A 27,123-nucleotide genomic window follows, 5' to 3' on the forward strand; every position below is an offset into this window, starting at 1 on the left:
GCCTGCAGGATAAACCACTCCTCATCCTGACCTGAATGTAATGCCTGCAGGATAAACCACTCCTCATCCTGACCTGAATGTAATGCCTGCAGGATAAACCCCTCCTCATCCTGACCAGAATGTAATGCCTGCAGGATAAACCACTCACCCTGACCAGGAAGGAGGTGTGGAAGATGTTCTCCACAGAGCGGGAGAAGGAGGTGGGGTCTATGACAAACTCATAGTAGGAGATGGGAGATGTGGCTGGAGATACACGGGGAGAAAGGTACATCACCAATAGCTCTTTAACCAACTAATATCAAATCATTTCTAACCTAATTCTAAAAATGTCAACAACAGAGTTTTTATAAAACATTTTGTTACACCTTATAGGACGTTAATTCACTACTCTAGAATCTAGAATGTAATGAAATACGGGTCATTTTAAGAAGGTGCTAGTAAATTAATGCCTAAACCTTGTTTTCTTTAGCCTATGCCATTATGAATGACATACAATTAAATCATTAGATTGTTCTCTACAATAGTATACCCTTAATATGCTTGTACTTTACAGTGCTGATGAAATAAGAACGTAGGGCTGATCCCATTTAGAGGACTTGTCGATTGTTCGGTCGAAAGGGCATGTTGGTCGACCAAGATTAATTTATTTGAGCAGTGGCAAATATATTTAAAATGTATGGCACACGAGACACCCATCTGATTCACGCCTGTCTCAGTGGACCGACCCAAGTTATTTCTACATAGTAAACAAATGGCAATAGAAGTTACTTTTTTTTAGGTCTGTATCATTTAGATAAGAGTTTTGATTAACCACATAAATACACATTTTGAGATACGAAGACTATTATAAATTAAATGAAACTGTTCCACGAAAATGTGCATGTAAAAAAATCCTAACTGGCGGGGGAGATCAGTCGAAAATACTACGATAGCACTCCAAGGTTGCCGACCTCTGTTGGAGCCTATTAGCGACTTTAGGACCTTCATAGCAGAATCTGCGTAAAAACCAACACCAGCGGGAGGAGGGAACAGGTTCTCTTCTGGTTCGGCTACAGTATAGGCTACATTTAGTTTTGGATTTCTTGGGTTTCATTTAGAAACAGCTCATGTTACCACACACGAACCTGCAGCCACACTAGCTAGCTTGTCAGTTGCTGTTGGAAGTTAGCGGCCGTTCCGCCCACGGAGCGGCGAGTTCTACCCGAGCGGCGAGTTCTACCCGAGCGGCGAGTTCTACCCGAGCGGCGAGTTCTACCCGAGCGGCGAGTTCTACCCGAGCGGCGAGTTCTACCCGAGCGGCGAGTTCTACCCGAGCGGCGAGTTCTACCCGAGCGGCGAGTTCTACCCGAGCGGCGAGTTCTACCCGAGCGGCGAGTTCTACCCGAGCGGCGAGTTCTACCCGAGCGGCGAGTTCTACCCGAGCGGCGAGTTCTACCCGAGCGGCGAGTTCTACCCGAGCGGCGAGTTCTACCCGAGCGGCGAGTTCTACCCGAGCGGCGAGTGAGACGAGGATCCGTTTTGGATGGAAGCGGTTGTCAATAAAGTTGTGAATTGGGAGCTTTAACAGTGGGCGGGGCCTTCTTGTTCTATACCAGGGACCACTTTTGACCATGGCTATAATGAAATGATATTCCCTCTAATCATTCTAAATACTCAGAGTAAATAGGCTGTAAATGTTACTAGTCAACAAATCCTTGATTCCTCTCGAAGCCCATTGGAGCGGAGGATAAGGTCCCTCCCCCTAGTCGGTCTTGTTTTTTTTTCTTCAATTGTAAAGCGACTTTGGGTCCTTGAAAAGCGCTATATAAATATGTTATTAGAATAATAAGAGCCATGACTTACGGTCGTCAAAGAAGTAGCTCCGCAGGTATCCCAGAATCCTCTCTACCTCCTTCTCTGTAGCTTCCTGGTGAGACTCCTCCATCCTCTTCAACTGGAACAGACAATGACATAAAATATTGATTACTTTATTTAACATTTAATTAAACCAGGTTAGTCTCCTTGACATAAATTTTTTTTTTTTTTTTTCTTTCCCAAAGCAGAAATATACAGTTAAAACCAGGGAAGATTCCCTCATCGTCAACAGATGGACAGACATACTAAACACATACATCCTGGCTCATCAAACTGATCTCCTTTTTTCAAAGCCCTATTATATAGTAACTATATAAAAACACCAAAAAGGCCATATCACAATACTGGATAATACACAGCCAAGCCAGACCAAACCAAGGTGTACTGGGATGGCCTGGTGACTCCCCCAGGAGTCAGCACAACAGTGTGAAAGCAGGAGACCTGAGTGGGCATGATCCTCTTGGCCTCCTTCCCGGGGACTTTCCTCTGTCTCTCTACCCTCTGGCGAGGCGGAGGTAGCTCAGCCAGGAACGATCCCATCCTGGTAAAGAGACAACACAAGAGTTTTTAAACATTTTCTCGTGTATATTTAAGTGACTGGTCACTTTTGGCCCAAAGAGATGGAGGATGATGTTTGCGTTTGCAGAATCACTGATCGACAAATCAAACGACTTGTTATGTGATCAATAGTAGCACTTCTGGGCCTCGCCATGCGGAAACTGATGCCCTCACACAGTGGAAAGGGGCAGTCCTGGAGCAGCACTGAGCTCTGCTACCTTCTGCTCTCTAAACACACACACACACACACACACACAGGAAAGAGGGGGCAGTCCTGGAGCAGCACTGAGCTCTGCTACCTTCTGCTCTCTAAACACACACACACACTCTTACATATAGTGGAAAGAGGGGGCAGTCCTGAAGCAGCGCTGAGCTCTGTTAGCTACCCTCTGCTCTCAAAAACACCCACTTACATATAGTGGAAAGAGGGGGCAGTCCTGAAGCAGCGCTGAGCTCTGTTAGCTACCCTCTGCCAGGCGTCCTGGGGGAGGTATCCGCCACTCGCTCCACCCTCCACATCTTCCTCCTCCAGGCGATTCAGACCCATGAATGACAGCTGGTGGACCAACAGACACGCAAAGGATAAAGGGTTAGCAATCTGACAACCAGTAATCTTCACCTTCGTCACCTCCCTCATTCCTCCTCCTCCTCTACCTCCCCCATTCCTCCTCCTCCTCCCCCATTCCTCCTCCTCCTCCTCCCCCATTCTCCTCTACCTCCCCCATTCCTCCTACCTCCCCCATTCCTCCTCCTCCTCTACCTCCCCCATTCCTCCTCCACCTCCCCCATTCCTCCTCCTCCCTACCTCCCCCATTCCTCCTCCTCCTCCTCCCCCATTCCTCCCCCTCCTCCCCCATTCCTCCTCCTCCCCCCATTCCTCCTCCTCCTCTACCTCCCCCATTCCTCCTCCTCCTCTACCTCCCCATTCCTCCTCCTCCTCCTACCTCCCCCTCTCCTCCCATTCCTCCCCTCCTCCTCCTCCCCCATTCCTCCTCCTCCTCTACCTCCCCCATTCCTCCTCCTCTACCTCCCCATTCCTCCTCCTCCCCACCTCCCCCATTCCTCCTCCTCCTCTACCTCCCCCATTCCTCCTCCTCTACTTCCCCCTCTACCTCCCCCTCTACCTCCCCCATTCCTCCTCCTCTACCTCCCCCATTCCTCCTCCTCTACCTCCCCCTCTACCTCCCCCATTCCTCCTCCTCTACCTCCCCATTCCTCCTCCTCTACCTCCCCATTCCTCCTCCCCATTCCTCATTACCAGGTGTTCAGCAAAGGCTGCGGGGTCGAAGGCTGATCCCTCTGCGTGTAGCTGGCTGGCCTTCTCCTTCCCCAGGTCTGTAGCCAGCACCAGGAGCTGGGCGTCTAAAGCCGCTTCACGGGCCTGACGGACTGGGAGAGAGGAGACAAAACAGAACAGTGAGGAGGAAGAAGAAGTAGACAGGGAGGAAGAAGAAGAAGTAGACAGGGAGGAAGAAGAAGTAGACAGGGAGGAAGAAGAAGTAGACAGGGAGGAAGAAAAAGACAGGGAGGCTATTCGATTAAGATAGTATAACATCCTTCCTCTGAATGACCACTGATTTAGACATTACTAGATAGGTTAAAGCAGGTTAAAGCAGGGGTTAGCTCTCACCAATCTGACTATGTTAGATCAGTGGTTACTTCGAGGAAGGAAGGAAGCATGACGACAGATCCTATCATACCTTCTGCAAACAGTTTGTTGGCCTCCTCCAACACATCTGTCAGTTTGTTGTTGGTGGGACTCAACATGTCCTCTCTGTTCTCTGGGAAGAAGAGAGAAGAAATAGGTTGGTTAAAAAAAAAGGTACAACAGGTAGAAATTACTCCCCCATTTCCTGGTTGATAAAATGATATCACATTCGCCTAATAAAAATGATATAATATGGCAAAACAAGTCATGTAGAGAATCATTGTACAATCTAAATCGCTGTGAAATAGAACCAAAATACAGCTAGTGTGTTCAGCTGTTTGAAGCTGATGTTTTAGACTTGCTTTCAATGAGAATAACAGATCTAGAAATCACATTTCTATGTGAATTTGGTCAGGTTGCCCACAAAATTACCTACTGGACCTTTTAACTTGCCAGGTGTCCAGGCACCTGGGAGTTTTCACACAAACCCTGTCACAGGCCGGCATCTGCCTCCAGATTCTCCACCCTTCTCCCGAAGTGGACCCTTACACACTCCCCATCACGGATTTTTGTTGTTGTGGTAATTCCCTCCAGCCAATGCTTATAACAATCCAATACTTTTAAAATCAATGACAAGGAGAATACAGTTTTTGAAAAGTGTTGTGGCCAATGGCCAATGGATACCATTTCCAGACAGTCCCCACTACCTTTGCATTACATTGGAGTCATTTAGCAGACCCTCGTATCCACTACTCACGTTGAACAGAGTTGATGAGGTCCCTGTACTTGCTCCTGATCTCTCTCCTCCGCGCCGGATCATTGTCCTCATCCTGCATGTCTGCTGGGCTGCACCCGGCCTCATCATCATCACCGCCGGCTACTGTATCCCCCCGATCCGCAGCCGCTCCTCTGGCGCCGCCTCTCGCCCCAGACACACCGTTCTGACGGGGAGCCCCGGTACCAGATTCATCACCTCCTCGGCTGGCTCGCCTCATCTTGGATACGGGTGTTTTTGGTCGGTTGATTGGTTGGTCGTCTGCCCTCCTCTATCCTTTTGGGTTCGCCCCTCTTTCAAGCTAAGGTGAGGGGACAAAGTGTTGATGAGATGGTTAGCTTAGTATTTGGCAAGGTTGAGGTCAATTTGAATTCAGGATGTAAACAGATTCTAAATGCAATTAAATGTTTTCCTCAATGATTTTCAAAAAAGGACATTTGAAAGTGTTATTGGGAATTCAGTTAGCAAACTTGAATTGACTCAATTATAATATGATTGAGACCACCACGGTTATCCAGATGTTCCTGAAATAGCTAGTTAAACATCAGTTAATAGCTTCAAATGTTTGCTATGCATGTTTATTTAAGTACAAAATACTGACCTTACATTTTTGCTGTTTTCCCGTTGTTGTTGTTTTCTTTGCGTTTTGTTGCTACAAATTTGACCTAATTTGACTTTAACGTAGCTATCATCCGCAGTCAGATAAAGAAGTTATGGCGATTTCAAATCACCCACTTGCTGGGAGGTTTTGACTAGATGGTATACAACTTGCTGGCTACATAATCATTTATATGTTCGATTTCCTAAAAATCAACTTTATACTATAACATATAATATATGTATATATACATACTCACAGGAGAGGCTTTGTTGAGAGCCCTCAAGAGTCAATCAGTGTATTTTTGCAGGCATGTCTGTGTTTGGCACGAATCGACTGCTTGAAGGCGGAAGTTTTGGTCGGAGGACTTGCGGAGTCGCATTCAATATCGAAACGTTTCCTAAACGTTGGTGAACAGCGCGAATGGAAGTTATATCCTAACACATCATATTGGGCCATAACGAATGTTAACTAACCAGTGCTTGATTTGGGATTTACTTTTTATTTTTAATAAAACTGCAATATTTTCTCTGGGCCGTCAATTGCACGCTTGGTTGAAAAGGGGGACTCGCTTAGGTTCCCCCAAAAGGGTAGAGCCGACCCTGATTTTCATGACTATAAAAGCCTTAATTTGACTATTTGGAAAAGCGTATTTAGGCGCATTCTCAAACTGGAACAGTCTAGTGGCACATATACATCGGAATTCACAGGCTACTGTCAAATAAAACGTGAACAACGCGGAATCCGGATATGAACGCACCGCCTCCGTTTCTATTCAATGCCCCCGCCTTAAATCCGCTTTATCACGTTTTTTTTGCCGCCATCTGTGAATCCGGGTCGGTGATAGGCGACTTTGTTTTATAAAGGAGACTCAGTATTCAGTTCTCCCCAAAATTTGCTGATAGGGTGCACAGCACTGCTCTGGCCTAAATCAAGCACTGCTAAACCTATGTAGGTTATCACTATATAAATATAAGGTAGTTCAGAACTGTAAATACTGATGTGAAATATAATAAACAGAACAGTCCTCCCCATTAAAGTCAAATTTTCCAAACGTCTCGGATATTTTGTCAAACCAAACACCTAAACGCCGTGTGCGTGAATGTACCTTTCCGTTTATGTCTATAAATGACCACCCGATGGCGACAAAAAAAAATACCATTCATTTATTTTTTATTAAAAAAATATATAAAACCACAAATGTAAACCATTTTCTTGTCTGTCCACTGTGAAAACATGTATTGTAGAAATAACAAATGCCCTTGATTTCCTAATAGAAATGGGAGATGTCAAGAGGATGAACTTTTCTATCTGAGAGGTCAACTCATCCAGGGAAGGTCAACCGATAGAGGGTGAAGAAATAATCTATTGGAAAGAAATCATCTATTGGGTTAAAATTATATAATGGGAAGAAATCATCTATTGGGTTAAAATTATATAATGGGAAGAAATAATCTATTGGGTTAAAATTATATAATGGGAAGAAATAATCTATTGGGAAGAAATAATCTATTGGGTTAAAATTATATAATGGGAAAAAAATAATCTATTAGGAAGAAATAATCTATTGGTTTGAAATAATCCCTCTTTTCCAGAGAAATCTTTTGGGTTTTGCAGCCATGGTCACAACAAAATAGCGTCGCTGAGTTTCCACCGGCAGGCAATGTTTTGAAAGGTCTCTCTCTCCTTCTTCTTCGTATTTGACAGCTATCGAAATACTGAACGCATTTCATAAGAAATATCGACTTTTACTTGCTATTTTGTTGTTGTTGTTGTTGGTTTGCCTGTCTGCGATGCGATGGTGTCCAGAGTAAAGGCTAATGCTAGTTAGCTAGTTAAGTAGCTATACGCACTCTAGCTAGTCAGTTAGCTAGTTAAGTAGCTATAAGCACTCTAGCTAGCTAGTCAGTTAGCTAGTTAAGTAGCTATAAGCACTCTAGCTAGCTAGCTAGTTAAGTAGCTATAAGCACTCTAGCTAGCTAGTCAGTTAGCTAGTTAAGTAGCTATAAGCACTCTAGCTAGCTAGTCAGTTAGCTAGTTAAGTAGCTATAAGCACTCTAGCTAGCTAGTTAAGTAGCTATAAGCACTCTAGCTAGCTAGTTAAGTAGCTATAAGCACTCTAGCTAGCTAGTTAAGTAGCTATAAGCACTCTAGCTAGCTAGTTAAGTAGCTATAAGCACTCTAGCTAGCTAGATAAGTAGCTATAAGCACTCTAGCTAGCTAGTCAGTTAGCTAGTTAAGTAGCTATAAGCACTCTAGCTAGCTAGTTAAGTAGCTATACGCACTCTAGCTAGCTAGTTAAGTAGCTATAAGCACTCTAGTTGGCTATTTAAGTAGCTATAAGCACTCTAGTTGGCTATTTAAGTAGCTGTTAAGTAGCTATAAGCACTCTAGCTAGCTAGCTAGTTAAGTAGCAATAAGCACTCTAGCTAGCTAGTTAAGTAGCTATAACCACTCTAGCTAGCTAGTTAAGTAGCTATAAGCACTCTAGCTAGCTAGTTAAGTAGCTATAAGCACTCTAGTTGGCTATTTAAGTAGCTATAAGCACTCTAGCTAGCTATTTAAGTAGCTATAAGCACTCTAGCTAGCTATTTAAGTAGCTATAAGCACTCTAGTTGGCTATTTAAGTAGCTATAAGCACTCTAGCTAGCTATTTAAGTAGCTATAAGCACTCTAGCTAGCTAGATAAGTAGCTATAAGCACGCTAGCTAGTTAGATAAGTAGCTATAAGCACTCTAGCCAGCTGCCATGGGAGAAAGCAGTCCGCCGTCTCCGACGCTGCACTTGGATCTCGACAACTTTGATACGACGGACGCCGAGGACAGCACGTATGTTTTAACCAGTCCGCGGTCGTTGGAATCATGTGCAAGACTGGGCGTCAAACCCGTTCAACTTTTAATAAAATCTCTAAGCGATTTCGTTGATGACAACGTAAACCCAGATATCCCGTTTAAGGCACTGACAGTTCTGTACGAGGCGTACGAAAAGGAAGGCAGGGGGATTTTGCAGCTGTGCCGTGAAGAGAGAGAGAAGATTGTTTTAGAAACTAAAGAAAGACGACCGTCTCTTAAACTGTCTGCCCTCGAAACTGTCGTCGAGGTAGAAAGTCGGAACTCTCTCAAAGATCCCAAATCAAGAGAGGACTCCTGTGATGGTTTGAGAACGCAAACTAATCAATCTGTGGACCACAGCCCCAGAAGGAAAACTGTGAGCAATGGCAGGTCCTCTTATTCTGCTGCTATCACCAGAGAACAAAACAGAAACAGCTTGAGACCAACTAACAAGAACATGATGGTGTCCAGCCTAAGTCTTGGTGACCTCCGACACTTCCCAGCCACAGAAAGACAGTTGGAGAGGCTCACTCGAGACGTCAGGAAGAAGATGAATGTCACAGTCCCAGAGAAAGACCGTAAGATAGCTGCTCTGATGTTGGTGAAGCACCAAGAGAAGCAGACCAGGCTGATGCTGAGCCAGCAGGAGGAGCAGGAGAGAGAGGAGGCCCGGAGGCAGGAGGAGGTGCGACGGGTCCAGGCGGAGCGCAGGAGGAAGAAGGAGCTGGAGAAGAGCATGCAGCGGTGGCAGGATGGGCTGGAGGCGCGGAGGAGGCAGAAGGAGCGCCAGGAGAAGGAGTTGGCCGGTCAGCGCGAGCAGGAGGTGCTACTGCAAGAGGATCGCTGGAGGAGGCTCACAGAGGAGCAGGAGGTGCGGAAAAGAGACAAGAAAGAGATGGCGAGGAGAGAAGCGGAGGAGCGCAAATGCCTCCAGGAGCAGCTGCTCAAAGACATGGAGCGTCTGGAGCAGGCAGGGAGAGAGAAGGAGGTGCAGCTATCGCAGGAGAAGGAGCAGAGGGCCAGGAGGAGCAGGGTGATCCGAGAGAGGAGGGAGAGGAAGAGGCTCCAACAAGAGAACCAGGGGGAGCATCTCAGATGCCTCCTCCTGAAGAGGGAGGTGCAGCAGCAGATGGAGGAGGAGGAGGCGCTGATGAGGAGTGCCCTGGAGGAGAAACTGCAGCGCTCCTGGGAGAAGAGGGCCCAGGCAGTGGCGTTGCGCCTCAGGGAGCTGCAGGAGAGATCGGCCAGGGAGGAGGAGCAGATCCAGAGGGCCCAGCTCCGAGCCTCCTGGCACAGCCAACAGCAGCTCAGAGAGAAAGAGGCAAGGACATCACACAGATATACGTAAACCCTACACACAACTGTACACTATAATACATGCCATAAACAATACTGGAAAGTGAGCACACACACTTCCACAGTCCCTGGCATACTATAATAGCCAGAGTACTGTTCTCTTCAGCTAACATTCCACTCCTTGTCATTGACAAAAAGACTGGCCTTTCAGCAGTCTTCAATTATGAACATTGTATCATTAATGAGCTCAAGGAGATCAGAGGATTTGATCCTGATTTAATTAATAACCTACACAGCCATCTTCCAATCACAATGTTTATGCAAATTAGACTGACAGGAAAACGTTCTAATTTCATTCATCAATGTGATTGTTAACATTCTAGCGTGATACATTTCATTGTAAACATAAACAACTGGAATGGGGAGAACAGAGGATTCCTGTTTATTTAGGTTTTTAACCAACACCCCAATGTGATCACATAACACCAGAGAAGCTCTGGACTGTTCAAGACTTCCCAGTGCTTTGTGAACACTGTAGCTTGTTTTATATCCAGCAGGCAAGGTGCTTCTTTCTACAGGAGTTGCTCCAAATAAGTGACATGGGGCCCCCTGAGTGGCGCAGCGGTCTAAGGCACTGCAGTGCTTGAGGCATGACCACATGGGACAAGACTACCAACTCTCTAGAGACAGCAGGAGCGGTAGAGATACTATTAATGATCGGCTATGAAAAGCCAACTGACATTTACTCCTGAGGTGCTGACTTGCTGCACCCTCGACAACTACTGTGATTAATATTATTTGACCATGCTGGTCATTTATGAACATTTGAACATCTTGGCCATGTTCTGTTATAATCTCCACCTGGCACAGCCAGAAGAGGACTGTCCACCCCTCATAGCCTGGTTCCTCTCTAGGTTTCTTCCTAGGTTTTGGCCTTTCTAGGGAGTTTTTCCTAGCCACCGTGCTTCTACACCTGCATTTCTTGCTGTTTGGGGTTTTAGGCTGGGTTTCTATATAGCTGTACGAAGGGCTATATACATTTATTTGATTTACTAGCCTGTTCAGCATCTCACCTTTACTAGCCTGTCCAGCATCTCACCTTCACTAGCCTGTCCAGCATCTCACCTTTACTAGCCTGTAAAGCATCTCACCTTTACTAGCCTGTCCAGCATCTCACCTTTACTAGCCTGTCCAGCATCTCACCTTTACTAGCCTGTCCAGCATCTCACCTTTACTAGCCTGTCCAGCATCTCACCTCAGCAGGATGGGGCCTTTTTATTAGGACCTTTACTAGCTTGTCCAGGGTGGATCGCTAAAATAATAGTTATGATCACATTTCCTCAGTTTAAATATTAGGCATGGGAACCCCTTTACATTTTGCAGAGAGATGGGGAGGGGAGGGGGGATATATAGGGTCAGAATCCCAGTGATGCTGAGACAATCTGACAGGATTGAGCCTGCAACTGGAGGGTTACTGGCATTAGAATCTCAGGTGCCACTTGATGCCGTTGTGCTCGAGCAAGACACTTAAACCCAACTCACATCGGACAATAACGTTCTATTGTATTTGGACAGGTACTGGCCCAGCTGAGTCAGCGTCGTATGGAGCAGGCAAGCCAGAACGCTCACACCCAGAGGAGGAGCAGGGCACAGCGGGCACAGCAGGAAAACATGGAGAGACTCCTCTGCCACCAGCGCCTCCTAGACAGTGTACAGAGAGAGGAGGAGACTGAGAGGCAGCTGAGAGAATGCTGCCTCTCCCTGAAGGTGTGGTGTTAGAGGGGGGTGTGGGGGATAGAGAAGGTGTGTGTGGTATTGGAGAAGGGGTGATGGAGAAGGTGTGTTGGTGAGAAAGTGTGTGTGGTGTTGGAGAAGTGTGTGTGGTGTTGGAGAAGGTGTGTGTGGTGTTGGAGAAGTGTGTGTGTGGTGTTGGTGGGAAGTGTGTGTGTGGTGTTGGAAGGTGTGTGTGGTGTTGGAGAAGGTGTGTGTGTGTGGTGGGGAAGGAGTGTGTGTGGTGTTGGAGTGTGTGGTGTTGGAGAAGGTGTGTGTGGTGTTGGAGAAGGTGTGTGTGGTGTTGGAGAAGGTGTGTGTGGTGTTGGGAGAGTGTGTGTGGTGTTGGAGAAGGTGTGTGTGGCGTTGGGGAAGGTGTGTGTGGTGTTGTGTGGTGTGGAGAAGGTGGTGTTGTTGGGAAGGTGTGTGTGGTGTTGGGGAAGGTGTGTTGTGTGTGTGGGTTGGGTGTTGGAAAAGGTGTGTGTGGTGTTGTGTGTGGTGTTGGGGAAGGTGTGTGGTGTTGGAGAAGGTGTGTGTGGTGTTGGGGAAGGTGTGTGTGGTGTTGGAGAAGGAGTGTGTGGTGTTGGAGAAGGTGTGTGTGGTGTTGGGGAGGTGTTTGTGGTGTTGGAGAAGGAGTGTGTGGTGTTGGGGCAGGAGTGTGTGGTGTTGGAGAAAGGTGTGTGTGGTGTTGGGAAGGTGTGTGTGGTGTTGGAGAAGGTGTGTGTGGGGAGGTGTTTGGGAGGGTGTGTGTGGTGTTGGAGAAGGAGTGTGTGGTGTTGGAGAAGGTGTGTGTGGTGTTGGGGAGGTGTTTGTGGTGTTGGAGAAGAAGGTGTGTGTGGTGTTGGGGCAGGAGTGTGTGGTGTTGGAGAAGGTGTGTGTGGCGTTGGGGAAGGTGTGTGTGGTGTTGGGGAAGGAGTGTGTGGTGTTGGAGAAGGTGTGTGTGGTGTTGGGGAAGGTGTGTGTGGTGTTGGGAAGTGTGTGTGGTGTTGGAGAAGGTGTGTGGTGTTGGGGAAGGTGTGTGTGGTGTTGGAAAAAAGGTGTGTATGGTGTTGGGGAAGGTGTGTGTGGTGTTGGGAGAAGGTGTGTGTGGTGTTGGAGAAGGTGTGTGTGGTGTTGGGGAAGGAGTGTGTGGTGTTGGAGAAGGTGTATGTTGTGTTGGAGAAGGTGTGTGTGGTGTGTGTGTGGTGTTGGAGAAGGTGTGTGTGGCGTTGGGAAGGTGTGTGTGGTGTTGGAGAAGGTGTGTGTGGTGTTGGGAAGGTGTGTGTGTGGTGTTGGGGAAGGTGTGTGGTGTTGGGGAAGGTGTGTGTGGTGTTGGAAAAGGTGTGTGTGGTGTTGGGGAAGGTGTGTGTGGTGTTGGAGAAGGTGTGTGTGTGTTGGTGTGGTGTTGGGGAGGTGTGTGTGGTGTTGGAGAAAGAGTGTGTGGTGTTGGAGAAGGTGTGTGTGGTGTTGGAAAAGGTGTGTGTGGTGTTGGGGAAGGTGTGTGTGGTGTTGGAGAAGGTGTGTGGTGTGGTGTTGGAGAAGGTGTGTGTGGTGTTGGAGAAGGTGTGTGTGGTGTTGGGGAAGGTGTGTGGTGTTGGAGAAGGTGTGGTGTTGGGGAAGGTGTGTGTGGTGTTGGAAAAGGTGTGTATGGTGTTGGGGGGAAGGTGTGTGTGGTGTTGGGAGAAGGTGTGTGTGGTGTTGGAGAAGTGTGTGTGGTGTTGGGGAAGGAGTGTGTGGTGTTGGAGAAGGTGTATGTTGTGTTGGAGGTGTGTGTGGTGTTGGAGAAGGTGTGTGTGGCGTTGGGGAAGGTGTGTGTGGTGTTGGAGAAGGTGTGTGTGGTGTTGGGGAAGGGTATGTGTGGTGTTGGGGAAGGTGTGTGGTGTTGGGGAAGGTGTGTGTGGTGTTGGAGAAAGGTGTGTGTGGTGTGTGTGTGGTGTTGGGGAAGGTGTGTGTGGTGTTGGAGAAGGTGTGTGTGGTGTTGGGGAGAGTGTGTGTGGTGTTGGAGAAAGAGTGTGTGGTGTTGGAGAAGGTGTGTGTGGTGTTGGAAAAGGTGTGTGTGGTGTTGGGGAAGGTGTGTGTGGTGTTGGAGAAGGTGTGTGTGTGTGTTGGTGGAAGGTGTGTGTGGTGTTGGAGAAGGAGTGTGTGGTGTTGGAGAAGGTGTGTGTGGTGTTGGGGAGGTGTTTGTGGTGTTGGAGAAGGAGTGTGTGGTGTTGGGGCAGGAGGTGTGTGTGGTGTTGGGAGAAGGTGTGTGTGGTGTTGGGGAAGGTGTGTGTGGTGTTGGAGAAGTGTGTGTGTGGTGTTGGGGAAGGTGTGTGTGGTGTTGGAGAAGGTGTGTGTGGTGTTGGGGAAGGTGTGTGTGGTGTTGGGGAGGTGTTTGTGGTGTTGGAGAAGGAGTGTGTGGTGTTGGGGCAGGAGTGTGTGGTGTTGGAGAAGGTGTGTGTGGCGTTGGGGAAGGTGTGTGTGGTGTTGGGGAAGGAGTGTGTGGTGTTGGAGAAGGTGTGTGTGGTGTTGGGGAAGGTATGTGTGGTGTTGGGGAAGGTGTGTGGTGTTGGAGAAGGTGTGTGGTGTTGGGGTAGGTGTGTGTGGTGTTGGAAAAGGTGTGTATGGTGTTGGGGAAGGTGTGTGTGGTGTTGGAGAAGGTGTGTGTGGTGTTGGAGAAGGTGTGTGTGGTGTTGGAGAAGGTGTGTGTGGTGTTGGGGAAGGAGTGTGTGTGGTGTTGGAGAAGGTGTATGTTGTGTTGGAGGTGTGTGTGGTGTTGGAGAAGGTGTTTGTGGTGGTGTGTGGGGAAAGGTGTGTGGTGTTGGGAGAGTGTGTGTGGTGTTGGAGAAGGTGTGTGTGGTGTTGGGGAAGGTGTGTGTGGTGTTGGAGAAGGTGTGTGTGGTGTTGGGGAAGGTGTGTGTGGTGTTGGGGAAGGTGTGTGTGGTGTTGGGGAAGGTGTGTGTGGTGTTGGGGAAGGTGTGTGTGGTGTTGGGGAAGGTGTGTGTGGTGTTGGGGAAGGTGTGTGTGGTGTTGGAGAAGGTGTGTGTGGTGTTGGGGAAGGTATGTGTGGTGTTGGGGAAGGTGTGTGGTGTTGGGGAAGGTGTGTGTGGTGTTGGAAAAGGTGTGGTGTGTGTGTTGTTGGGGAAGGTGTGTGTGGTGTTGGAGAAGGTGTGTGTGGTGTTGGAGAAGGTGTGTGTGGTGTTGGGGAAGGTGTGTGGTGTTGGAGAAGGTGTGTGGTGTTGGGGAAGGTGTGTGTGGTGTTGGAAAAGGTGTGTGTGGTGTTGGAGAAGGTATGTGTGGTGTTGGAGGTGTGTGTGGTGTTGGGGAAGGTGTGTGTGGTGTTGGAGAAGGAGTGTGTGGTGTTGGAGAAGGTGTGTGTGGTGTTGGGGAGGTGTTTGTGGTGTTGGAGAAGGAGTGTGTGGTGTTGGGGCAGGAGTGTGTGGTGTTGGAGAAGGTGTGTGTGGTGTTGGAGAAGGTGTGTGTGGTGTTGGAGTAGGTGTGTGTGGTGTTGGGGAAGGTGTGTGGTGTTGGAGGAGGTGTGTGGTGTTGGGGAAGGTGTGTGTGTTGTGTTGGAAAAAGGTGTGTGTGGTGTTGGGGAAGGTGTGTGTGGTGTTGGAGAAAGGTGTGTGTGGTGTTGGAAAAGGTGTGTGTGTTGTTGGGGAAGGTGTGTGTGGTGTTGGAGAAGGTGTGTGTGGTGTTGGAGAAGGTGTGTGTGGTGTTGGAGAAGGTGTGTGTGGTGTTGGGAGAAGGTGTGTGTGGTGTTGGGGAAGGTGTGTGTGGTGTTGGAGAAGGTGTGTGTGGTGTTGGGGAAGGTGTGTGTGGTGTTGGAGAAGGAGTGTGTGGTGTTGGAGAAGGTGTGTGTGGTGTTGGAGAAGGAGTGTGTGGTGTTGGGGCAGGAGTGTGTGGTGTTGGAGAAGGTGTGTGTGGTGTTGGAGAAGGTGTGTGTGGTGTTGGAGAAGGTGTGTGTGGTGTTGGAGAAGGTGTGTGTGGTGTTGGGGAAGGTGTGTGGTGTTGGAGAAGGTGTGTGGTGTTGGGGAAAGGTGTGTGTGGTGTTGGAAAAGGTGTGTGTGGTGTTGGGAAGGTGTGTGTGGTGTTGGAGAAGGTGTGTGTGGTGTTGGGGAAGGTGTGTGTGGTGTTGGAGGAAAAGTGTGTGTGGTAGGGTGTGTGGTGTTGGGGAGGGGGTACTTTTATTTCATTTGGAGGGAACCGGGTTCCATTTGGAGGGAACCGGGTTCCATTCGGGACAGACGTTCAATTATTTTACTGTGAAGTGTGTCTCAGCGATTTTTAAATGTACATTAAATAAAAGTTTGATTTTGATTTGAAGGAGCGTCGGAGGGAGCGTCTGCAGAGGCAGAGAGAGGAGGTGCAGGAGGAGGCTCGTAGAGTGGCTCGCGCCTCCTTCCATATGAGGGAGAAGGTGAGGGAGGCGACGGACGGCAGGACTTTCCACCAGATGGCTCTGCAGGCTCAGCTAGCTGCCTCCCTGCTGGACCGTGGAAAAATATGAACATTCATCTGTGTTTTTACATTCAGCACGACACACAAATACTAAGAATCGTACAGTATTACAAACCACTACACACAAATACTAAGAATCGTATTACAAACCACTACACACAAATACTAAGAGTTGTATTACAAACCACTACACACAAATACTAAGAATCGTACAGTATTACAAACCACTACACACAAATACTAAGAGTAGTATTACAAACCACTACACACAAATACTAAGAGTAGTATTACAAACCACTACACACAAATACTAAAGAGATGTAGAACAAACCACTACACACAAATACTAAGTGACGAGTACAAATTGATAGGGCCCGGTCCAGATATGAGCTACAACAAAGCTTGTAAATGGCCTGGGCTGCTTTGCTACATTCATGTTTGTTATGTTAATACCTGGGATTCTTGTCATTCTTCCATTGGCAAGTAAATACGAGGTGCTACTTCTGAAACAATACATCTATTGAGGTATTCTTCACCGTGTTTGTAGTTTGTATTGCTGTGTAAGGGAAGGATTAGCTTAGACTAGTTTAGGTAACTTGCTGATATCAATTTGACTTGCAGACAATCCTGGTCTTGAATGTAGGCCGGAACTAGATTTAACTACACACATAAAATATACCGTCTCTGGGAATAGTTATGGTATAGTAAATATGTACTGTAGTTCTACTGTAGTTGTACTGTATTTCTGTAGTTCTACTGTATTTCTACTGTAGTTCTACTGTATTTCTGTAGTTATACTGTATTTATACTGTAGTTCTACTGTATTTATACTGTAGTTCTACTGTATTTATACTGTAGTTCTACTGTATTTATACTGTAGTTCTACTGTATTTCTACTGTACATTTTTACTGTAGTTTAAATTGGATCTTTTTTTTCAAGATCGTTTTTCAGATATAGAGTTTGTATTTATTAATAAAGTGTCAAAACAGACATTGTTTTGCTATTGTATAGTTGCTCAGGAAATGTTTATACACTTTATTCCAGTATTTCTCTAGTGATTTATTTGTTGTTGTAACATCTAGATCCTGAAAATGTATTTTTTGTTACATCTTTAATAAAGATTTTCTCGTGTAAATGTGATCTCTGCTGTCCTGTTACAGAACAGCTCTTAATGCTGTGTCGTCCGACTAGTGCAGAACCTCTTGGTAACAGTACTGTGACGTGGTATTGTCCCTGACCTGTGACAGTACAAGCTGTCGGTGACAGCTAGTGACAGCAAAATCTCACATCGGAATAGAACAGACATATTCAAAAACAATCTAGCTTTATTATCAAGAATTTACATGTCATGCTATTTTATATATTATTTTCAGGGATAGTTATGATAAAGTATTGATAAAAAGTTGTTTTCCTCTAGTCTGGGTACCAGTCTGTTTAGATAACATTCCTCTAGCCTGGGTACCAGTCTGTTTAGATAACATTCCTCTAGTCTGGGTACCAGTCTGTTTAGATAACATTCCTCTAGTCTGTGTACCAGTCTGTTTAGATAACATTCCTCTAGCCTGTGTACCAGTCTGTTTAGATAACATTCCTCTAGCCTGGGTACCAGTCTGTTTAGATAACATTCCTCTAGCCTGGGTACCAGTCTGTTTAGATAACATTCCTCTAGTCTGGGTACCAGTCTGTTTAGATAACATTCCTCTAGTCTGGGTACCAGTCTGTTTAGATAACATTCCTCTAGCCTGTGTACCAGTCTGTTTAGATAACATTCCTCTAGCCTGTGTACCAGTCTGTTTAGATAACATTCCTCTAGCCTGGGTACCAGTCTGTTTAGGTAACATATCTCCAGTCTGTTTGGATAACATTTCACTCATGGTACTCTGTATCATATGCCAAAAGATGTTTAGCATGTGACAGATTGGCAAGGAGTGGAATGCTATCTAAACAGACTGGTAGCCAGACAACATTGTCCTGGCTATCGTAAACAATGTGGAAATGTGTTAGTCTCTTCTTGATATGGTCACTGGTCCGTTTGGAAGGTCCACTGAGCTGTGGTTTGTCAACGGGGTGTTTTACTGAATATTTCATGTAAACCCATTATTATCAAATCTAAAAAAGATGATCACATCCAATACAAAATTTAAAAAATCAATAATCATCACTGTGATTCATTTAGTGTTATGGCAACCATCCAATGTTTATGAAGATGGCGTTTCACAACCTGGCCTGAATATTTCAGTACCTAACATACCCCCAGCCAAAAACCTTTCTTACACATGACAAAAGATGAAATATTATGCCATTTGATTCAAATCTGATCTAGTTTGGATTTCGTCTTAACATAAAAAATATAAAAAATTGTTCAGTGGAGGCACAAAAGGCCAAATATGAGGAAACAGGAAAGAGTTATCCACTTACAGGAAATGTTCTTTGCTCTTTCAGACAAACTCAACAGAATGTCCCCGCTGAGATTTAACTTGGCAAGAGAAACAATTACAAAAGCTCGACACAAATACACAAGTCTCTGACAAACACACATCACTCTGTCTCTCGCTCTGATCCCACTATTTTGCATGACACACACAGACACACACACACACACACACACACACACACACACACACACACACACACACACACACACACACACACACACACACACACACTCTGTTCCTACTTGTTGTATGTTGAAACCCATGTCAGTAACAGTATCAGTAACTCCTTGACCTTTCAGAGAAAGACACTGATACACACTGCATCTGGCACGGAAACACCCTCAATGATCTCTAAGTAAGAATGTGTGCTTGGTATCATGTGGTGTCTTTCTTTGCGTTAACTTGTCAGTCGTAGTGTAGTCTCGATTTTCAGGCTTCCTTCACATTCATTCCCAATGTTCCTTTGAGTGACGAAGGAGACTTGGCAGGATAGCGTCAATTCACAAGACTAGTCATCATGTAGTCCCAGGGCCAGTAACACAGGTAGTCCTGCTCCTAGTATCAGCGTGAGGCTCTCCAGGACCCCCAGGTCCCCCTGCTGCCCAGTCCCAGTCCTGTGGAGGTGGGGAGAGCTCTGCTGCTGCCCAGTCCCAGTCCCGTGGAGGTGGGGAGAGCTCTGTGGCTGCCCAGTCCCGTGGAGGTGGGGAGAGCTCTGCTGCTGCTCAGTCCCAGTCCCAGTCCCGTGGAGGTGGGGAGAGCTCTGCTGCTGCCCAGTCCCAGTCCCAGTCCCGGTCCCAGAGATTACATTTACAAAGCTCTGCTGCTGCCCCCTGGAGCTGACCTCTGGTAGTACATGAACCGTAGCAACATAGAGGAACGTTCCGGCTGAGAACAACATGCCAACACCTGTAGCGCTCAGACGACGCTGGGCTGAACCTCCACTCTGCAGTAGGAGGAAGAAACACACAACACACTGAGACATAATATCAACATCACAAAATAACCTTCAGATAACTTTTACTGTTGATTATCAAATAACTTTTCAGATAACTGTCACTAAAAAGTAGTTTGTTGCTTCTTCTCACCGCGTTCAGGATAAAATATGTAATGATGGAGAGTACAGGTGCTGCAGCAGAGAACACCAATAGATGCTTCTGAATCTGCCTCTTCTCTAAACCTGCGCGCAACAGAAAGGTGGCAAGGCCAAACGCTGCAGGAGCCTGAGGGAGGGAGGGAGGGAGGGAGGGAGGGAGGGAGGGAGGGAGGGAGGGAGGGAGGGAGGGAGGGAGGGGGAGGGAGGGAGGGAGGGAGGGAGGGAGGGAGGGAGGGAGGGAGGGAGGGAGGGAGGGAGGGAGGGAGAATGTTAGATCAAATATGGAGAGGAAGGAGAGAGTACATTGAACTGAGAGAGGGCTTGAGGAGTCAAAACAATCAAGATGTCTTATTGTGATGTAACTTCCTGTTAGAAGCTGTCCTGATGACCAATATTGTAAAATGCAACTTCCTGTTAGAAGCTGTACAACATTGTTATGTCACTTCCTAGTAGAAGCTGTCCTGTTGTCCAATATTGTGATGTAACTTCCTGTTAGAAGCTGTCCAATATTGTGATGTAACTTCCTGTTAGAAGCTGTACAACATTGTTATGTCACTTCCTGTTAGAAGCTGTCCTGTTGTCCAATATTGTGATGTAACTTCCTGTTAGAGGCTGGTTAATCCAGTGGAGTCTCACCTTGTGCAGAATGACAGCTAGAAAGACCACCAGTTGAACTGTGACCTTGGAGGAAACCACGGCAACACCTAAAACTACACCGTCAGCTGGGGAGAGAGGAGAAGAAACAATATTACTACAACACACACACACACACACACACACACACACACACACACACACACACACACACACACACACACACTACAGGCAGGCAATATGATCACTATAAAACACACACAAACACTACACACTGTACACACACACACAAACACACAACACTACGAGATACTAATGACTGCCTTTGTGATGAATATTTGTATTCATTAGGGATCCCCATCAGCTGCTGCCTACTCTTCCTGGAGTCCAAACACATTAAGGCATTTACATTACATATAAAACTAAAGATTAAACAGTGCAACATTATTACACCAGTACATATCTACAGTACAACATGTATAATACCACCACTACAATACAACATGTATAATACCACCACTACATATCTACAATACAACATGTATACCACCACCACTACAATACAACATGTATAATACCACAACTACAATACAACATGTATAATACCACCACTACAATACAACATGTATACTACCACCACTACAATACAACATGTATAATACCACCACCACTACAATACAACATGTATAATACCACCACTACATATCTACAATACAACATGTATACCACCACCACTACAATACAACATGTATAATACCACCACTACAATACAACATGTATAATACCACTACTACAATACAACATGTATAATACCACCACTACAATACAACATGTATACTACCACCACTACAATACAACATGTATAATACCACCACTACAATACAACATGTATACTACCACCACTACAATACAACATGTATAATACCACCACCACTACAATACAACATGTATAATACCACCACTACAATACAACATGTATAATACCACCACTACAATACAACATGTATACTACCACCACTACAATACAACATGTATAATACCACCACCACTACAATACAACATGTATAATACCACCACCACTACAATACAACATGTATAATACCACCACCACTACAATACAACATGTATAATACCACCACTACAATACAACATGTATAATACCACCACCACTACAATACAACATGTATAATACCACCACCACTACAATACAACATGTATAATACCACCACCACTACAATACAACATGTATAATACCACCACTACAATACAACATGTATAATACCACCACCACTACAATACAACATGTATAATACCACCACTACATATCTACAATACAACATGTATAATACCACCACTACAATACAACATGTATAATACCACCACTGCAATACAACATGTATAATACCACCACCACTACAATACAACATGTATAATACCACCACTACATATCTACAATACAACATGTATAATACCACCACTGCAATACAACATGTATAATACCACCACTACATATCTACAATACAACATGTATAATACCACCACCACTACAATACAACATTTATAATACCACCACTACAATACAACATGTATAATACCACCACCACTACAATACAACATGTATAATACCACCACCACTACAATACAACATGTATAATACCACCAACACTACAATACAACATGTATAATACCACCACCACTACAATACAACATGTATAATACCACCACTACAATACAACAAGTATAATACCACCACTACAATACAACAAGTATAATACCACCACTACAATACAACATGTATAATACCACCACTACAATACAACATGTATAATACCACCACTGCAATACAACATGTATAATACCACCACTACATATCTACAATACAACATGTATAATACCACCACTACAATACAACATGTATAATACCACCACTACAATACAACATGTATAATACCACCACTGCAATACAACATGTATAATACCACCACTACAATACAACATGTATAATACCACCACTACAATACAACATGTATAATACCACCACCACTACAATACAACATGTATAATACCACCACCACTACAATACAACATGTATAATACCACCACCACTACAATACAACATGTATAATACCACCACCACTACAATACAACATGTATAATACCACCACTACAATACAACATGTATAATACCACCACTACAATACAACATGTATAATACCACCACCACTACAATACAACATGTATAATACCACCACTACATATCTACAATACAACATGTATAATACCACCACCACTACAATACAACATGTATAATACCACCACCACTACAATACAACATGTATAATACCACCACCACTACAATACAACATGTATAATACCACCACCACTACAATACAACATGTATAATACCACCACCACTACAATACAACATGTATAATACCACCACCACTACAATACAACATGTATAATACCACCACTACAATACAACATGTATAATACCACCACTACAATACAACATGTATAATACCACCACCACTACAATACAACATGTATAATACCACCACCACTACAATACAACATGTATAATACCACCACTACAATACAACATGTATAATACCACCACCACTACAATACAACATGTATAATACCACCACTACATATCTACAATACAAACATGTATAATACCACCACTAAAGTACAACATGTATAATACCACCACTGCAATACAACATGTATAATACCACCACTACATATCTACAATAAAACATGTATAATACCACCACTAAAGTACAACATGTATAATACCACCACTGCAATACAACATGTATAATACCACCACTACATATCTACAATACAACATGTATAATACCACCACCACTACAATACAACATGTATAATACCACCACCACTACAATACAACATGTATAATACCACCACCACTACAATACAACATGTATAATACCACCACCACTACAATACAACATGTATAATACCACCACCACTACAATACAACATGTATAATACCACCACCACTACAATACAACATGTATAATACCACCACCACTACAATACAACATGTATAATACCACCACCACTACAATACAACATGTATAATACCACCACCACTACAATACAACATGTATAATACCACCACCACTACAATACAACATGTATAATACCACCACCACTACAATACAACATGTATAATACCACCACCACTACAATACAACATGTATAATACCACCACTACAATACAACATGTATAATACCACCACTACAATACAACATGTATAATACCACCACCACTACAACATGTATAATACCACCACCACTACAATACAACATGTATAATACCACCACCACTACAATACAACATGTATAATACCACCACCACTACAATACAACATGTATAATACCACCACCACTACAATACAACATGTATAATACCACCACCACTACAATACAACATGTATAATACCACCACCACTACAATACAACATGTATAATACCACCACTACAATACAACATGTATAATACCACCACTACAATACAACATGTATAATACCACCACCACTACAATACAACATGTATAATACCACCACTACAATACAACATGTATAATACCACCACCACTACAATACAACATGTATAATACCACCACCACTACAATACAACATGTATAATACCACCACTACAATACAACATGTATAATACCACCACTACAATACAACATGTATAATACCACCACCACTACAATACAACATGTATAATACCACCACCACTACAATACAACATGTATAATACCACCACCACTACAATACAACATGTATAATACCACCACTACATATCTACAATACAACATGTATAATACCACCACTACAATACAACATGTATAATACCACCACCACTACAATACAACATGTATAATACCACCACCACTACAATACAACATGTATAATACCACCACCACTACAATACAACATGTATAATACCACCACCACTACAATACAACATGTATAATACCGCCACTACAATACAACATGTATAATACCACCACCACTACAATACAACATGTATAATACCACCACCACTACAATACAACATGTATAATACCACCACTACAATACAACATGTATAATACCACCACCACTACAATACAACATGTATAATACCACCACCACTACAATACAAACATGTATAATACCACCACTACAATACAACATGTATAATACCACCACCACTACAATACAACATGTATAATACCACCACCACTACAATACAACATGTATAATACCACCACCACTATAATACAACATGTATAATACCACCACCACTACAATACAACATGTATAATACCACCACCACTACAATACAACATGTATAATACCACCACCACTACAATACAACATGTATAATACCACCACCACTACAATACAACATGTATAATACCACCACCACTACAATACAACATGTATAATACCACCACCACTACAATACAACATGTATAATACCACCACTACAATACAACAAGTATAATACCACCACTACATATCTACAATACAACATGTATAATACCACCACCACTACAATACAACATGTATAATACCACCACTACAATACAACATGTATAATACCACCACCACTACAATACAACATGTATAATACCACCACCACTACAATACAACATGTATAATACCACCACCACTACAATACAACATGTATAATACCACCACCACTACAATACAACATGTATAATACCACCACCACTACAATACAACATGTATAATACCACCACCACTACAATACAACATGTATAATACCACCACCACTACAATACAACATGTATAATACCACCACCACTACAATACAACATTTATAATACCACCACTGCAATACAACATGTATAATACCACCACTGCAATACAACATGTATAATACCACCACCACTACAATACAACATGTATAATACCACCACCACTACAATACAACATGTATAATACCACCACCACTACAATACAACATGTATAATACCACCACCACTACAATACAACATGTATAATACCACCACCACTACAATACAACATGTATAATACCACCACCACTACAATACAACATGTATAATACCACCACCACTACAATACAACATGTATAATACCACCACACCACTACAATACAACATGTATAATACCACCACCACTACAATACAACATGTATAATACCACCACCACTACATTACAACATGTATAATACCACCACCACTACAATACAACATGTATAATACCACCACCACTACATTACAACATGTATAATACCACCACCACTACAATACAACATGTATAATACCACCACCACTACAGTACAACAAGTATAATACCACCACCACTACAATACAACAAGTATAATACCACCACTACAATACAACAAGTATAATACCACCACTGCAATACAACATGTATAATACCACCACTACAAATCTACAATACAACATGTATAATACCACCACTACAATACAACAAGTATAATACCACCACCACTACAATACAACATGTATAATACCACACACAATACAACATGTATAACTACAATACAACATGTATAATACCACCACCACTACAATACAACATGTATAATACCACCACCACTACAATACAACATGTATAATACCACCACCACTACAATACAACATGTATAATACCACCACTGCAATACAACAAGTATAATACCACCACTGCAATACAACATGTATAATACCACCACCACTACAATACAACATGTATAATACCGCCACTACAATACAACATGTATAATACCACCACCACTACAATACAACATGTATAATACCACCACCACTACAGTACAACAAGTATAATACCACCACCACTACAGTACAACAAGTATAATACCACCACCACTACAACACAACAAGTATAATACCACCACCACTACAATACAACATGTATAATACCACCACCACTACAATACAACATGTATAATACCACCACTACATATCTACAATACAACATGTATAATACCACCACTACAATACAACATGTATAATACCACCACCACTACAATACAACATGTATAATACCACCACCACTACAATACAACATGTATAATACCACCACCACTACAATACAACATGTATAATACCACCACCACTACAATACAACATGTATAATACCACCACCACTACAATACAACATGTATAATACCACCACCACTACAATACAACATGTATAATACCACCACCACTACAATACAACATGTATAATACCACCACCACTACAATACAACATGTATAATACCACCACCACTACAATACAACATGTATAATACCACCACCACTACAATACAACATGTATAATACCACCACCACTACAATACAACATGTATAATACCACCACCACTACAATACAACATGTATAATACCACCACTACAATACAACATGTATAATACCACCACCACTACAATACAACATGTATAATACCACCACCACTACAATACAACATGTATAATACACCACCACTACAATACAACATGTATAATACCACCACCACTACAATACAACATGTATAATACCACCACCACTACAATACAACATGTATAATACCACCACCACTACAATACAACATGTATAATACCACCACCACTACAATACAACATGTATAATACCACCACCACTACAATACAACATGTATAATACCACCACCACTACAATACAACATGTATAATACCACCACCACTACAATACAACATGTATAATACCACCACCACTACAATACAACATGTATAATACCACCACCACTACAATACAACATGTATAATACCACCACCACTACAATACAACATGTATAATACCACCACTACAATACAACATGTATAATACCACCACCACTACAATACAACATGTAATAATACCACCACTACAATACAACATGTATAATACCACCACCACTACAATACAACATGTATAATACCACCACCACTACAATACAACATGTATAATACCACCACCACTACAATACAATACATGTATAATACCACCACTACAATACAACATGTATAATACCACCACCACTACAATACAACATGTATAATACCACCACCACTACAATACAACATGTATAATACCACCACCACTACAATACAACATGTATAATACCACCACCATACTACAATACAACATGTATAATACCACCACTACAATACAACATGTATAATACCACCACCACTACAATACAACATGTATA

At 43.6% G+C, this 27,123-nt stretch overlaps 3 protein-coding genes across 6 annotated transcripts in view; 1 reads left to right on the top strand and 2 right to left on the bottom strand.

Annotated features, from left to right (window-relative positions):
• LOC112247858 (non-structural maintenance of chromosomes element 4 homolog A-like) overlaps positions 1 to 6,182 on the bottom strand; it is a 37,335-nt gene extending 31,153 nt beyond the window's left edge. The window contains exons 1-9 of one of the 4 annotated variants that reach the window (XM_042305629.1): positions 5,689 to 6,182; positions 4,818 to 5,136; positions 4,113 to 4,193; positions 3,671 to 3,801; positions 2,879 to 2,968; positions 2,746 to 2,798; positions 2,296 to 2,395; positions 1,843 to 1,933; positions 149 to 243 (exon numbers count right to left, since the gene is read on the bottom strand). In XM_042305629.1, the coding sequence (XP_042161563.1) occupies positions 149 to 243; positions 1,843 to 1,933; positions 2,296 to 2,395; positions 2,746 to 2,798; positions 2,879 to 2,968; positions 3,671 to 3,801; positions 4,113 to 4,193; positions 4,818 to 5,055 (879 nt within the window). In that variant the 5' untranslated portion in view covers positions 5,056 to 5,136; positions 5,689 to 6,182. Of the gene's footprint in view, positions 1 to 148; positions 244 to 1,842; positions 1,934 to 2,295; positions 2,396 to 2,745; positions 2,799 to 2,825; positions 2,969 to 3,670; positions 3,802 to 4,112; positions 4,194 to 4,817; positions 5,137 to 5,436 lie in introns of all 4 variants that reach the window. The other 3 variants (XM_042305628.1, XM_042305627.1, XM_042305626.1) reach the window with 3 other exon arrangements.
• Positions 6,183 to 7,634: 1,452 nt separating this feature from the next.
• LOC112247857 (coiled-coil domain-containing protein 177) lies at positions 7,635 to 16,037 on the top strand. The gene is made up of 3 exons (XM_024416666.2): positions 7,635 to 9,585; positions 11,136 to 11,327; positions 15,616 to 16,037. The coding sequence occupies exons 1-3, from the start codon at positions 8,182 to 8,184 to the stop codon at positions 15,796 to 15,798; spliced, it is 1,779 nt and encodes a 592-aa protein (XP_024272434.1). The 5' UTR covers positions 7,635 to 8,181; the 3' UTR covers positions 15,799 to 16,037.
• A 1,441-nt stretch (positions 16,038 to 17,478) lies between these two features.
• Positions 17,479 to 27,123, bottom strand: part of LOC112247861 (zinc transporter ZIP9) — a 29,585-nt gene continuing 19,940 nt past the window's right edge. Inside the window, exons 5-7 of the mRNA XM_042305630.1 lie at positions 19,915 to 20,000; positions 19,271 to 19,405; positions 17,479 to 19,128 (exon numbers count right to left, since the gene is read on the bottom strand). Coding sequence (XP_042161564.1) covers positions 18,694 to 19,128; positions 19,271 to 19,405; positions 19,915 to 20,000 — 656 coding nt within the window. The 3' untranslated portion in view covers positions 17,479 to 18,693. The remainder of the gene's footprint in view (positions 19,129 to 19,270; positions 19,406 to 19,914; positions 20,001 to 27,123) is intronic.

Source organism: Oncorhynchus tshawytscha, linkage group LG24 (genome assembly GCF_018296145.1).
Source record: "Oncorhynchus tshawytscha isolate Ot180627B linkage group LG24, Otsh_v2.0, whole genome shotgun sequence".
NCBI lineage: Eukaryota > Metazoa > Chordata > Actinopteri > Salmoniformes > Salmonidae > Oncorhynchus > Oncorhynchus tshawytscha.

Coding starts and splice junctions, on each gene's coding strand:
- LOC112247857 (XM_024416666.2), top strand. CDS start 8,182: ATGGGAGAAAGCAGTCCGCCGTCTCCGACGCTGCACTTGGATCTCGAC. Junction 9,586..11,135: donor AGCAGCTCAGAGAGAAAGAG/GCAAGGACATCA, acceptor GTATTTGGACAG/GTACTGGCCCAGCTGAGTCA. Junction 11,328..15,615: donor AATGCTGCCTCTCCCTGAAG/GTGTGGTGTTAG, acceptor TTTGATTTGAAG/GAGCGTCGGAGGGAGCGTCT.